This window comes from Micrasema longulum, unplaced genomic scaffold (assembly GCF_059751315.1).
Source record: "Micrasema longulum isolate JH-2025_06_02 unplaced genomic scaffold, ASM5975131v1 h1tg001311l, whole genome shotgun sequence".
Taxonomy (NCBI): Eukaryota; Metazoa; Arthropoda; class Insecta; order Trichoptera; family Brachycentridae; genus Micrasema; species Micrasema longulum.
In genome coordinates, this window is record NW_028278498.1 from 63,058 (window position 1) to 79,259 (window position 16,202).

The 16,202-nt window shown below is 33.5% G+C and overlaps 1 protein-coding gene and 1 long non-coding RNA gene across 5 annotated transcripts; one reads left to right on the forward strand and one right to left on the reverse strand.

Moving 5' to 3' along the window:
• Positions 1-2,850: 2,850 nt before the first annotated feature.
• On the reverse strand, positions 2,851-10,324 carry LOC148275958 (uncharacterized). Of its 4 annotated transcripts, none has more exons than XR_015823912.1 (3): positions 10,188-10,324; positions 5,228-5,943; positions 2,851-3,907 (listed from the first exon to the last, which is right to left on the reverse strand). It is a non-coding gene; the product is annotated as an uncharacterized LOC148275958 (long non-coding RNA). The 4 variants fall into 4 exon arrangements; XR_015823910.1 differs by lacking the exon at positions 10,188-10,324 and adding an exon at positions 7,161-7,242; XR_015823909.1 differs by lacking the exon at positions 10,188-10,324 and adding an exon at positions 6,892-7,240.
• Positions 9,965-15,610, forward strand: LOC148275959 (uncharacterized). The gene is made up of 3 exons (XM_088234974.1): positions 9,965-10,073; positions 10,895-11,599; positions 14,330-15,610. The coding sequence occupies exons 2-3, from the start codon at positions 10,921-10,923 to the stop codon at positions 15,448-15,450; spliced, it is 1,800 nt and encodes a 599-aa protein (XP_088091100.1). The 5' UTR covers positions 9,965-10,073; positions 10,895-10,920; the 3' UTR covers positions 15,451-15,610.
• Positions 15,611-16,202: the final 592 nt, after the last annotated feature.

Below are 16,202 nucleotides of genomic sequence, written 5' to 3' on the forward strand. Positions count from 1 at the left end.
AAATATGAACAGTAAAGTGTAGGAAGCAAATACCATACTTTCTTGTTCGGTCGCCGCAATAGTGACGTGCCACCAGAAAATTTCACTATCGATCGACAATATTTTCTTCTTCTTCGTTTTTTTATGGCCTTTTCACCTCTCAACTCGGGTGTTCTGGCCAGTGTCGAGTTTTTTTGTTTTATCGTTTATTTACATATTTACACATGTGCTATAGTTCTTAAAATATAGCTTGATTAGAATGATAGTTGTCAGCAAAAGTGACCACATAACTTTGTAGTAACGTCCAAGGAGTGATTTATATTGATACACGAAAAATTATTCGTATTTGACATGTTAATTTAATTTTTTAATACAATGCTTGACATATAAATTAACATAATTGTATAAAATCAGCTTCAAAACTAAAATAAACTCAATTATTAACGACGTTCTTACAAGGTTACGTCATATCGCAAAAAGGTTAGAGATGAAACAAATTGATCAACGTAAATTGATTTAATAAAAAATAATTCATTTGTTGTTGTTCATAAAAAAAAAAGTATCTAATGCCTTGTTTGTTAGTAAATAATTGTCTTAAACACACAACAATAGGCTTGTTTTTTGCGTTTTTATATCAATTTTTGGAAACAGAGTCTCATATTTGCATGAAAAAACTGATAAAATCGATTTGATTGGTACATGATTAGTGATCAATAATTTTCCATCACTTGTGCCATTAGTTTGGCAGCTGTTACTTTAATCAAGCTATATTTTATAGACTATAGTTATTTGATTCTGGTTAGATAGTTAGTATTTAATATTTTGAGAACTTTACATCTCAAATTATAATATAACATAATTACATCTAAACACTATTTCTAACTAGATATTTACATAGAATTTTAAATACATGTTTATTGGGTGGGGACAGAAGAGTTAGAATATGAATAGGGAATGGGATATTAATATCAGAGAAGTCGGATAGAAAATCAGGATAACAATAATTTATGGGGCATAAAAAAAAACTTGGTTTTTATCTTCCTCATCAAACTGACATTCGCAAATAGCAGAGTCCCGGACATAGATTCTGAACAGATGGGAACCATTGCAACAGTGCCCAATGCGCATTTTGCATACGGAGGATGTCTCAAACTTGTTTAGAATCACTTTGGAAAACTAAATCTTTTCTAAACAATGTCGTTTGATTTTGAATATTTTATTATTGTGTACGTGTTCATTTTTAGGAGTTCACGGTACGATAATTAAAATAAATCATCGATAATATTGACGTTGATGTATTACGTATTAAGCTATTTAATCACGAAAACCTGTCTGTACTTACATTAAAATGGTTAAAAATCGATATCAAAAATCGGAATTAAAAAGATTGACACAACACTATTGTAATTTGTCAAAAGTACCTTCTGTAGGTCTAAACTGTTCCTATAGATTGACATCTTTCGGAATTTTCTATGTAAAATTATTATTTTCCACAATATTTACATATTATACAAACATAAAACTTCCTGAATGAAATACCATACGTAAAAAAAAAAAATCAGGACCTATCTGAATGTCTATGAATTTAGCAGCCATAAAACTTGGTAAAATGATGTCAAAACCGGAATATTAAAAAAAATATATATATATTTAAAATAAATTTCCGTATCATGTAAAATGATTATGACATTCTTTTATTTGTAGAAAAAATAAAACTAGTAATTTCTCTTCTATGCAACTTATTCATATTAAAATATAATTTAAAGAAATATATATAGGTAATAATAATTCTATGTAAAATAAGTTATTTAGAACAGGACAAAAATATGCATTCAAAGGTTAACAAATTTCAACAGGGATGGAGAATACCTTAAAAAGGGAATGAAAGTCTAGGCATTTACAGGGCTGACCTGTCATTGACTGGTTTAAGTGGCCATTTTACACACTGTGTAACATTCACCATTCTGCCAATGTTTGAACATCCATATTTCTTCAATTCTTCCATTTGTTGATTTTAGTGAAGTTAAAGAGATGAAACCTTTATTGTTGTGAAGAGATTCATCTGACTGAATTTCACATACTAGGCAAAGCCTGTAAACAATTTTCCAATTTTTAAACTTCTTCTTAGACCAGATGGTTTTATTACCTTTTTAAGGTATTCTCCATCCCCGTTGTAATTTGTTAATCTTAATGACTCCCAAGGGGGCGAAATCCGGTCTTTCTTCTACAAACATTTGGACAAACTCAAATATTGCAATCAAAGGTTGTAAAATATTCATTTGTCAAATTAAATAGGTACTCGTCAAATAAATAACTTTAAAAATATATTTAAAGATAAAAATATTCAAAAGAATATTCTTAGTTTTTATTAGGTACCAGGGTATCTTTATAACACTAAAGCATTTGAACATGAATATGGAGTGTCCTCTGGCTAGGGTAGTCTTCATCTAACATGACTCAGCCTGTTCAAACGAATAATTATATTAAAATAAAATAAATAAAACAACTTTGTTTTTGACCACTAATTCTGTTTTTTTTTTTTTACATATATATTTTAAAGATGATTATAATTAAATGTTTTAAAAAATATATTTTGTTATACTCATATATATAAAGGGGTCGAATCTATAAGAATACGTAACAACACTGGGTATATTTTAGGATTTTTCACCTACGTGTGTGAGAATGTGGCTATTTAATCAACTTTTACTTGTGGATGAAAATTTACACTCTGAACATTTAAAAGGTTTTACACCACTATGAGTAAAGGTATGTGTTTTTAAGTCACATTTTCTTATGCATGCATATTCACACATTGAACATGAAAAAGGTTTCTTACCAGTATGAGTGAGAATGTGTCTATTTAATTGGTTTTTCTTTATGCATGAATATTTACACTCTGAACACGAAAAAGGTTTTACATTTGAATGAGTGAGAATGTGACTTTTTAAAATACATTTTCTTGCGCATGAATATTCACACTCTGAACATGAAAATGGTTTCTCATTCGAATGAGTGAGACTGTGCGACTTCATATTACTTTTATTGTTACACGTATATTTACATTTTGAACATGAAAATGGTTTTACATCAGTATGAGTTAGAAAGTGTCTTTTCAGATCACGAATCTTTAAACACACATATTCACAAATTGAACATGAAAAAGGATTTTTACCAGTGTGTGTAAGAATGTGGTATTTCATACTACTATTTGTTGAACAAGTAAATTTACACTCCAAACATGAAAAGGGTTTCATCGTCGTATGAGTCAGAATATGCCTTTTCAATTGACTTTTTCTTATGCATGAATATTTACACTCTTCGCATGAAAAGGGTTTCTCACCAGTATGAGTGAAAATATGCGTTTTCAACTCGCTTTTTGTCAAACATGAATATTTACACCCTGAACATGAAAAGGGTTTATCAATTGTATGAATAAGGATGTGTCTTTTTAAATCTCTATTCTGTAAACACACATATTCACACTCTGAACATGAAAGAGGTTTTTCACCAGTATGAGTGAGAAGGTGGATTTTCAATTGATTTTCTCGAGTACATGAATATTCACACTCTGAACATGAAAACGGTTTCGCAGCAAGATGAGTGAGAAAATGTCTTTTTAAATCACTACTCTGTAAACACGTGTATTTACACTCTAAACATGAAAAGGGTTTCTCACCGGAATGTTTGAGAATGTGTGATTTCATATTACATTTCTTTAAACACGTATATTTACACTTTGAACATGAAAATGGTTTCTCTCCAGTATGTGTAAATACATTGGTTTTTGGTTTCCCCTTGGAACATTTTACTGTAGGCTGTGAGGAGTGTGGGTTCTCTTCAGTATAGGGTGTGTTGGGTGACACAAACGATGAACGCGTCTCTCCATCTTCGGGATATTTAGGTTGATTTCCGCTCCTCCTAGGACCTAAAAAGAAAAACAATATATTTTAGCAATTCACAACCGTAGAACAGATAAAAAAGAACGTGACTCTTTTCGAAGTTTACCCAACAGAAGTTTTAACTAAAACTAGAAACTTCTCTGACATGTAACACCTAGGCCTTAATAAACTGAAGTAAATATAACAATGTTTTGAGTTTGCCCAAATTTTTGTAGACAAGGAATGGATGCATTTTAGAGAAGGGAATATTGAAGTCTAAAGATTCACAGGGCTTATGACCCGTCATTGGCTGGTTTAAGTGGCCACTTTACATACTGTGTAACATTCACTATGTTTGAACATTTATTATTTATTTATTTATTAACGGACATTGTCCATGTATACAATTTATAAGGTTTAAATATTACAATAAAATAATAATTTAAAACATTTAAAAAAAAAGAAAAGAAGCATTGACAAACATAAGGGAGATCGAGACAAGATCTGGACTATTTATTTAGTGCTCGTTTAAATCGTTGTAAACTTAAACCAAAAAAGTCCAGATCTTGTCTTGAGTTAACAATACGACAAAGGCGGGTCCATTGGAGAACATCCACATTTTTTTAATTCTTCCATCTCTTGTTTCAACTTTTTAACTTTTTAAACGTCAACAGATGGAAGAGTTGAAGGAATATAGACATTTTTAACTGCACGTTGCATTTGTACAGAAAATTTTAGTTGCTGAATGTACATCTTGAGTGGTTTATGCTATGTATATGTGCCGCATGTAATGTATATGTTTGTGTATGTTTTATATGTGCGTTCATGTGTGTGCGTGGATGGCTCGGAGTGTACATTCGGTATTTTTATTTATTTTAATTTATTACCTCCATGGAAAACGCAAATGTCAACAATTATTCTTTTCTCACTTGAAATTCTTATTTATTTATTTTTTTGTCACATTTAATGTTTATATTTTTTGCATAATTTATGAAAACTTAATTGGTCTTTTTATGTTAAAAAATTGTTGTTTTTAATACTTATCATATATGACTGTATGTTTTCTGAATAAAATAAAATTAAATTAAAAAAATATTCGAATATAGACAGAATGGCGAATGTTGCACAGTATGTTAAGTAGCCACTTAAATCAGCCAATGGCAGGTCAAAAGCCTTAAGCCTGCGCTCTCTAAAATGTTCTTCATCTCTGTTGTGATATGTTGATTAATGAAGTTAATATGATAGCGAGGCACTATAGGCGGCTTATTCTCTTATTTAAAAGCAAGATGATTGTTGTTATAATAATTAATCAAACGAACCGATGTAACGAATCTTGAGTGTTAAAGTGGAAAAAATTATTAACTCACCTTCAGTGTTGTGAGAGGATTCTAAACTTTCTTGTTTTATATCAGAAAATTCTACGTCAATTTTCGTATAGGTCAGTTTATCATCTTCTATTAAATACTGTTGTTTAGTACTAGTCTCCGGTTTAGACTTCGCGGTAGCGACATCTGACTGTTCATTTTTGTAGGGACAGGGAAACCCTTCCCCAGTAAGGAGAATACATCCTTTTACATCATCAATCCTTGGTTCAGCCTTCACGGAAGCGAAATCTGCCGTCTGGCTTCCGTCAGGACATAGCGGCCCTTTTCCAGTATGGAGACTATCTTCTTTTACATCGCTAGTTTCCGGTTCAGCCTTTACAGTAGCAACACATGGTTCCTCGATTGTGAAGGAACATAGCATCTCTACCTCAGTGTGTGGAATATTTATTTCTATATTCCCAGCCCCCGGTTCAGCCTTTACAGTAGCGAAATCAATATTCTGGCTTTCGTAGGGGCATAAGGACCCTTCCTCGGTACGGAGAACATTTTCTTTAACCTCACTGGTCCTCGGTTCAGCCTTTATACAAGCAACACCTGGTTCCTCGCTTCTGTAGGGGCATAGCATCCCTACCCCGGTATGAAGAATATCTCCTTCTATATCGCCAGTCCCCGGTTCAGTCTTAATAGTTACTGAAGCGAATTCCATAATGTACTCGAGGATGGATACAAATTGAAACTGTTATCTGAAGATTAAAGTCCTAAAAAAATGCATACAATGTAATGATCTTTTCTGCAGCCCGCACTTAAGCCCACACGCAGCTAAGTCAAACTATTGGAAATATTAACATACCTATTACAACAGACAAGGAGAACATTTTACAGAAGGTAATATAGAAGTCTAGGCATCCACAGGGCTTATGACCTGTGATTGGCTGGTTTAAGCGGCCACTTTACACACTGTGTAACATCCACCATTTCGCCTATTTATTTTATTTATTCATATTTTTCTCTTACAAACTATAATTAATAATAAAAATAATGTGATCTCACTGGGGTTACCCGTGCCGAGAACATTTAACAATATACTTTTTAAAATTATTTTTCATTTGAGAATAAACAAAGAAGACTAACTTCGGGTTGTGGTCCTGTGGCTAGTGTCTCGGACTCACGGAACAAATGTCCGTGGTTCGAATCCCACTTTACCTCAACTCGATTCCATTATCTGATAGTGAGTTATTTACAACTCGTTGAAAATGGCCCTCAAAATTAAATATTTGGGTAAATCATAAGAACGCAAATATTTTTTTTTCTATAAAAAAAAAAAAAAAAACTTAATAAACAGAGATAATTAACAAAATGTTCAGACAATTTTAAAAACTAGGTACGTATTTATGTTTATAATTCATTTAAGTACATCTATATTATTTATATTACAAAACGGACAATGAAAGAACAAATACATAAGCTATACACTTGTGGAGTAGTTGATTCAATATTGGTTTGGGCGAATGAGACAATCTATTTTACTTCTACCTAGCTCCACTGCTTATTTTTTATAGCTGTTTATGTTTGAAATCCAGTTTTTTGTCTACAATCATTTGGACAAACTCAAAATATTGCGACTACATTCCTCACATTTACACACACACACTCCAAACATTCGGATAATATATATATAATAATATTCTGGACCTAGAAAAACTTACATAGCCTCATTTATAACTTATTTAATGATAATATAGCTCATTCACTTCAAATATGGAACTAAAACTTTACTGTTACTGTAATTTTACTATATCATTACATCCCATTGTATTCCATTGTTTTTCATGGACATAATCAACTATCCTTGAAGTATTTAAGTGTATCGATTTCGCATTCTGTGTTTGGAACATAATGAATTATATTGAAGTAGATTTCACGTGGACACCGCTATCTATCATTTACAGACTATCAATTTAAATATATCTCTTACAATTTAGAAATGAAAGCACAATCGGATTCATCATTATTATATGCCTTAAACAATTATTTTGACATTTGTATCCGCCATGTTTAATATGTTCATAGCAGTTACGAATGCGTCCGTGCAACATATTGCACATCTATGCACTCCTCAAAACTTTATTACACATTTATGCACTGTTTTGTCTTACGCTTTTATTTATGTCTCAAATAATATCCGCCGGGAAAAAAAACTAAATAATATTGAACTTCAGAAGGCATTTTTTTTACGCAACAACAAAAAGGGTTGTGCATCACCTCTCTTCTTTAAATTTTCAATAAAACAAAATTAATTTAGTGGAAAATTTCACTGCTTTATTATGAGGTCATTTATTTATTTCAATACAAAACTGGAAATGCTTCTTTTTAGTATTATTTGACAATTTTAATATGATTACTGCTAATATTATTAATGCGGTTGATGCAAATATATTATTTTGAAATGTTCTGAGTAAGGCTTTAGTCTCAACTAAAAATGTAAGGTTATAAAATGACCTCGGTAATTTATAGTAAAAAAACGAATATGATGCAGGTATTAATTTTTACTTTTTAAATATGTAACTAATATCAACATATATAGACAGTGAAACCAAACCCCCCTGAGGGTTTTGGTAAAACCCAGGTTTAGATCAGTTAAATGGTTGCCGAGATATATTATATGAATGGAACGTTCAAGGTCATTCGTCGGCAGGATCGGTGGACATAGAGCTCTTAGTAAGACCTAAAGTATGTGACCTCGAGGGACCGCCGCTCATGCAGCTACTTTGAAAAAATGGCGCTTAAAATCAGTTTTTGCATATATATATGACCCTGCAGATTTTTTAGAAAAAAGTATCAAAAGGAAAATCTGCGAAAATAAAATTCAGAATGAAATCCAAACTCAACTTTTTTCATCAGACCAATATTTTTTAAGGTACAGATCAATCATCAAATAGATTTCATCGAAATTGCAGAAACTTTTAGTTATTTTAATTATGTATTTTAATAAACATGCTAGTTTCATATAAAATATGTTCTTTGTATTAATGAATTAATTTTTACAATACTTAACTGAATTTTAATTAGAATAATTTACATTCTTGATTTTATTAAAATGTGTATTTTATTAGTGTATACATGTTATTTATTAAAAATGCGTAGTGCCTTTTTAATTTGGAATATTTATGAATTTGTAATATTATTTTTCATTGTTTGTAGACCAAATAAATACGTTTTATACACAAAATACATTATATTTTTATATAATATATCAACCTCCGCCATTTCGTTGATTGAGTTTAATAATACAATGTGTGTTGTGTATCGCCATTGGATTTTATAATTATTTATAAACATTTCCTTTATCAAGCTCTATTATTTGATGCCTGTAATAAAAGCATCTTTTATTTATTAAATAAACTATTTGACTTCAAATAGATCGACAGATGAAAGAATATGGATGTTCAAACATAGGCAGAATGATGAATATATTAAGTTTTTCTACTGACATTTCTTGGTGGAACTGCATTTTAATTATAATAATAAACACCAGTCTGACGATGTCAGTCACGACGAAACCCGGTCACTGGTAAAAAATTATAAAATAATTGTAAATAAAAGTGGAATAAAACTATAAAGTATTTTTATTACTATAATTAGAATGGTGAATGTTGCAGTGTGTAAGGCGACCACTTACACCAGCCAATGACAGGTCAAAAGCCGTGTAAATGCGCAGACTTCTATATTCTCTTCTACAAAATGTTCTTCTTGTCCGTTGTTATATATTAATAAAAATAAATCAATTTTCTGAACACGTTTATGAGAAAATATGGCATTTATATCTCAGAAATCTAAAAAAAACCCGTTTTCACCGCGTACCTACCCTTTTTGTATATTACCATTTTCGTTTATTTAGCTATGTGGGTTTGGCTTTATATTTTTTCAATATTCTTTCTGCCAGTTTGAGTTTTTTTCCTTTTTATGGCATCTCGAAAGGTTTCGAAAAATGTTTAGCGCAGACGGTTAACTTAGCGTGGATTGTGGATTGTGTTCGTGAAGTAATGTAGGTAAACTTCAGCAACAAGCCACAAAAAGTGGCTAGGTGAGGTTTTTGTATTTATTCAATGTATTCCTTGTTTATGAATTTATATTTTTATCCATGTGATATTTTTAATTAAATATTTATATTTTTTAATTAAATAAGGTTATTCGCGTTGGTAGTAAATTGACGACTATCTGTATTTTTGCAGGTGTGTATTTTTTGTAAACAAATAATATTTGTTTAAAAAAAACACATATTATGTTGCGTAGTAGATTACCACATACATTGCGAATATTTAAGGTAAGGAAATATGGATTTTTAGGGATTTTTAAGGCTCTTCGAATGTTGGTTTAAGTGGCCACATTTTACCCATTTTTAAAAGAACAACCCGCTAAGCCTTTATTTTAGAAGCTTGTCAGCAAGTTGCAAAGATAGCATGTGAAATAAAGTTATAAAAAATACATCGCAACACCTAGTCCAATAAATATAAAAATCTTCCTTAGATTTTTTTCTTGCTACTGCGCCACGGTGCCTGTTTTGTAACATTCACCATTTTGAATAACAATGTTGATAAACTCTAAATATTATAAATATTTGGCGGTTAAATGCTGAAACAAACTGGTTGGTCCCCTCAATCAATTTTCGGCAATCCCTAATTTAGCGTAGTACCTACTACTTTGCATGATTTTACATAGAAAATTTCAAACGATGTCAATCAATATGCAGAGAAATCTGTGATTTTATCTATGGTGCTGCTGTCAAGCAATGGGTGGTGCGCGTCCCTATTCCGCGGATAATAAATACGTAAATTACAATATTCTTGCAAAAGTAAACGAAGATTTTACATACTAATCGCCGCAAAATGTAAGTAACAAATATGCCTTTGATTTGTAGCCCCATAACAGGCAGGAGAGCAAATTACAGTACTTAATTACCGTCAGGCTTGAGAACAGTATTATTTAGTTATTGCGATCTCACCGGAAATCGAGCCCGGAAGCGCCTTAGCTAGATGTGAATTCTTCTACTCTTTGCGCCTTGCATGGGGCTATGCTTCAGCTTGTGTTCAGCCCTGGATATGATAGATATGGCTTAATTGGTATACTCGAAAACGCCGGTACATGACAGGTGACAGGAGACATAACCATAGAAACACAGCCATTGAACCTTTATGGAATAATCGAAATAAAAGCATTCGAGACATGCAAATAATCGAACGGAAACATCGAATTAATCGATTTTTTTTCAGTTTAATGTCAGAATACGGCATAAATAAAAAAAGTTGACATTTATTTAAGGAGGGGAGGGGAGGGTTTAATAGTCTGTTAACCTTAATAAAATATTTTTTTAAAAAGACCCTGAACTTCCTTATTGTTTGATACGCAAAAAATAGGGAAAATTTTGACATTTAATTTCCAAATCATAATTAAAGACGTAATCATGATACACTGCCGAACTTTGTTGAGCGAAACTTAGACACATGAAGATTTCCCGAGTAACGCGTATTGTAATTGTGAATATCATGATCAAATGTGTATTTTAAATTTGTGTGAGCAGAAAAGTTTATGATATTCAAAAGAGTATTGGTTATGTCATGCAGTGGCATCACCTTGTATTATTTATCTTTGATTCTCGATTTTGTAATTAATGAAATGGTTTTTAATATGAATTATTTGAATTATTTCCAGGTTCTTTTGATTTAATAATAGAAAATATGGAAATCGCTTCAGTAAATATTAAGGAGCCAGGTGTTGCTTCCGTGAAGGCTGAACCGGAGACTGGCGATGTTATAGAAGATATTTTCCATACTGAGGAAGGGCCCTTATGTCCTTACAGTAGTGAGGAGCCTGGTGTTATTGTGAAGGCTGAACCGGGGACTGACGATGTTAAAAGAGATATTTTCCATTCTGGGGAAAGGAAGGCATATTTTAAAAATAGCGAGGAGCCAGGCGTTGCTATTGTAAAGGCTGAACCAGGGACTGGCGATATAGAAGGACACATTCGCCATACTAGGCGAGGTGCGCCATGGCCCTACAGAAGCAAAAGGCCAAGTGTTGCTACAGTGAAGGCTGAACTGGGGACTGGCGATGTTAAAGGAGATATTCTCCATACTGTAAAAAGGTCACCATATCCTCAAAGTAGCGAGGAACCAGGTGTCGCTATTGTGAAGGCTGAACCGGGGACTTCCAATGTAAAAGGAGATATTCTCCATGCTGGGGAAGGGGCGTTGTGGCTCAAGTCAGGTGTTGCTACAGTGAAGGCTGAACCGGGAACCAGCAGTGACCAGCCTAGGACAACCAGTAATGTAATTATTTTCAAAGAGATAAATATCGACTATCCTGACATCAAACAAGAATGCTTGGATTACTCTCGTAACAGTGAAGAAGCCCCAAGTAAGCAATACTTATTATTATTATTATTATTATTTTGGACATCTTATACAGCGCTATTTTTGTAATATGCGCTTTACGCAGTGATTCTATAGATAAATAAATTTAATTGACACTTTTACATTTATTTTTAATATTTAAAGCATTAATTTTGTGGTCAAACATTTTACTAAATGTTATTAAATATTTGTAAATAACCACTTACCGACTTTTCTATGTCTACCGGTTTCGAGACGTACCCGTCTCTTCGTCAGGACACCAATCAAACCAACATGCAAAACCCACTATACACCTTCACCATAGTTGTTGCACAAAAATATAAAACCAACACGACATGCACTGATGAAAATATTATATTGTTTGAAAATTAATGAAAAAAGTAGAGGGGGTTGGAGGGAGGGGATAAGCTTAATGGTTTAATAGGATGACCATTACAGTGGAGCATCGTATAAAGGAGTATGTTGGAAGTTTGTTTGATTATTGATCAAAGGAACATTATTTTTTAAAGTTTTCCTAATGTGTTGGTTTTATATTTTTGTGTAACAACTATGGTGAAGGTGTACAGTGGGTTTTGCATGTTGGTTAAATAAGTTTCCTGACGAAGAGACGGGTACGTCTCAAAACCGGTATACATAGAAAAGTCTGTAAGTGGTTATATACAAATAGTTAATAACATTTACTTTTAAATGTTTTATTTAATTAAAACAATTTATTTTGCTAACACATGCTACGGATTTGTTTAAATGATTTAGAGAACAAGTGGGTTTTATGCTTTTTCCGAAACATCACTTCACTCTCACAGCCTCGCACCTCTGCTGGGAGAGCCTTCCATGCCATAGGGCCTGCGACCGTAGATGCGCGTTTACTGAATTTAGTGCGCTGTTTGCGTAGAGGTATAGTAACTTTTCCTCTCGCCGTAGACAGCTGATCGAAGCGTGAGACGCCTGTCAGCTAGTTCATCTGCAATGCAAAGTTCCCTTAGATATTCCGGAGCAGAGTTGTGCAGTGATTTATACATAAGCCAACAGAGTTTTTTTTTAACTTTCACATTATTTACTCTGGGCTGGTATTCCGAACGCAATTATAGCGTGGTGTAGTGCGTTTTTACGTAATAAATACGCGTTATAGCGCGCTGTAAATGCGTTCGGAATACCAGCTCTGAGATTCTGTCTTTCAACTATGAAGGACTTAAACTTATATCGATCTATACCATTGAATCGAAGCATGGTCCAGTGGCTAGTGTTGGGGAGGTTTGAACCTCACTGTACTGTACAAGTCACAGTTTTGGACTGTATTCCACAATCCTGAAGCAAGGGGGTAGGTGTTGGCCGTGTCTCGCTGCCGTCGTCGCTCTCGGGGTCGTAAATCCCGAAAGTTATGATGTCTTGAAATCCCTCTCAAGACCGGTGTCACTGCGTAGGTCGGTAGAAGACACTGGTTCGTAGTCCTGGGGTGAAGCAATGGTCAAGTCCAAGGGGTAGATCCAGTAGCAGATCGCGAGGTCGGGCGGAGTGACGAAATTAAACGATTTGACTAAGGTGAAATCTCGAGGCGAACTCTGATTTATTATTTTTAAATGTACACATTATATAGGGGGTGTTGTGGGCTCCCGCTCCCTGCGTCCGAACCGGCGTTAGGCTAATACGGGAGTGGGGGGGAAATACCGCCCCCACTATTCCCGGCCGGCGCGCCTCTCCCAAAGTGCCTATGGGGAGGTGCCGGCGCTCGGCTCGGTCACTTCGCTGGGAGCCGCCGCACGAGCCACATCAATAACAAAATGCCTTTTTGAAGGCAAAAATTAGTCTCGTTTACAAAAATGCCTTTTTTAAGGCAGACATTAGTCTCGTTTACAAAATTCAAATGCCCTTTTTAGGGCCTGTAACATAAATTTCTACTCTATAGTACCCCGGTATCGCTAAAGTCAGACCCGAAAGTGGAATATTTATCCTTTATTGTAGGCCTAACATTCAGCCGACAGATACCGGGGGGCCTAACTATATTATTGCATATTACATATTTTTAACCGTCCGTTGCACTGACTCTACCACAAATTGGTTTAAATTTTTGAATAATGGGTCATTTACAACTATAGTCCTTTAAATATAGCTTGATTAGAGACAGTTGTCAGCAAAAGTGACGACATAACTTTGTAGTAACATCTAAGGAGTGATTTATACTGATACGAAAAATCATTCGTATCTGGCATGTTTTGTTTTTATTTTTAAAACGATGATTGACATATAATTATATAAAATCAGCTTTAAAACAAAAAAAAAAAATCTTATTATTAACGACGTTTTTACAAGCTTACATCATTTTGCGAAATTTTTAGAGATGGGACAAATTAATTAATGTACATCGATCGAATAAAAAAATAATTCATTTGATGTTGTTCATGAAATAAGTAATAAATGTCGTATTTTTGGTGAATAAAATTGTCCTAAACACACTATAATAGTCTTGTTTTTGCGTTTTTATATCAATTTTCGGAAACGGAGTTTCACTTTTGTATGAATAAAACTGATAAAATTGATTTGATCGGTACATGGTCAGTGATCAGAAATAACATTTCATGAACACCGTCCGTTTTATAATAATTTTCTCCATCTGCTTTTCAACAAAGCTTTGGTAGTTCTAGAAATACTGCAACTTGTCATACATTGCCATTTTCCCTTACTTAATTATAAATTTTTTAGAGGTTATTTATTAAATTTATTCTCGTTTTTGTTTCAGATTTACAAGCTACCCAGAAATATTTTGCCTGTTCAGAGTGTCAATATAAATGTCCAAAGAAGAGCAGTTTGATGTCCCACGTGTTAACTCATACGAGCGAGAAACCATTCTCATGCCCAAAGTGCAAATATAAATGTTCACAGAGACGTTATTTGAATTCACACATGTTGACTCATGCTAGTGAGAAACCGTTCTCATGCTCAGAGTGCCAATTCGTATGTTCACAAAAACGTTACATGAATTTGCACTTGTTAACTCATACCAATGAGAAACCGTTCTCGTGCTCAGTGTGCCAATTTAAATGTTCTCAAAAAAGTCATTTGAAATCACACATGGTAAGTCACACCGGTGAGAAGCCATTCTCATGTTCAGAGTGCCATTTAAAATTTTCATTAAAAACTCATTTGAAATCACACATGTCAACGCATACCGGTGAGAAACCATTCTCATGCTCAGAGTGCCAATATAAATGTTCACGAAAAAGTCATTTGAAATCACACATGTTTTCTCATACCGGTGAGAATCCATTCTCATGCTCTGAGTGCCAATTTAAATGTTCTGTTAATAGTACTTTAAAACGCCACATGTTGACTCATACTGGAGAAAAACCATTCTCATGCTCAGAGTGCCAATTTAGATGTTCTCAGAACGGTACATTAAAATCGCACATGTTAATTCACACTGGTGAAAAACCTTTCTCATGCTCAGAGTGCCAATTTAAATGTTCACAGAAAAGTACTTTAAAAGCGCACATGTCAACTCATACTGGTGAGAAACCATTCTCATGTCCAGATTGCCAATTTTTATGTTCACATAGAGCTACTTTAAAATCACACATGTTTACTCATACTGGTGAGAAGCCATTCTCATGCTCTAGGTGCCAATTTAAATGTGCTCACAAATGTACTTTAACGAAACACATGTTAACTCATACCGGTGAGAAACCATTCTCATGCTCGGAGTGCAAATTTAAATGCTCGCAAAAAGTTCATTTAAAATCTCACATGTTAACTCATACCGGTGACAAACCATTCTCATGTTCAGAGTGCCAATTTAAATGTTCACGGAGAGATACCTTAAAATCACACATGTTAAAGCATATCGGTGAGAATCCATTATAATGCTGAGAGCGCCTATTTAATTGTTCATTAAGACGTTCCTTGAAATTCCACGTGTTTACTCTTTCTGGCGGAAAACTATTTTCACGCTCAGATCGTTAAAACGCGTTTTACAGAAAAGGGGAATTGAATTTGTCATTCATTAAACCACATGAAAGAAAAAGTTCCTACTGTGATATTACTAAATAAGGACTATTATACTAAACCTAGAATCGATAGGTGATGTATAATTTTATTTTAATTTATTTTGGTTCACAAACAATGCATATGACATTGGTATGATAATCACAAATTGTTATTTTAGAATTGTTCATTAATTATTGTACTGCTTACCGGTGAGGTCTCAATTAGAATATGCATCTCAAATCTGGTCACCTATGTACAATGTAAATATTGATAACTTAGAGAGAAAGTTCCTACGATATGTTAACTATATTGGCGGCCTCCGTGGCGTAGTGGTCAAGACGCTTGACTCGCACACGGAAGGTTCCGGGTTCGATTCCCGGTGAGAGCACAAAAATTATATGTGATTTTTCTCAAGCCTGGGTTTCGCTTATTTTTGTAAATTCATCAATCACCGTTTCATTGTAAATTCGAAATCGTATTGAATTATTCATCATTTTGAAAGTTGGTGTTAAATTATTTTATTTGGGAATTTTTTTTTTTTTTTTCAAAAATATTTACAAAAAAATTCTTAAATTAAAGTCCTGCTGAGTTGCATACATACAACTCGTCAGCAGGTTCTTATAAATTAC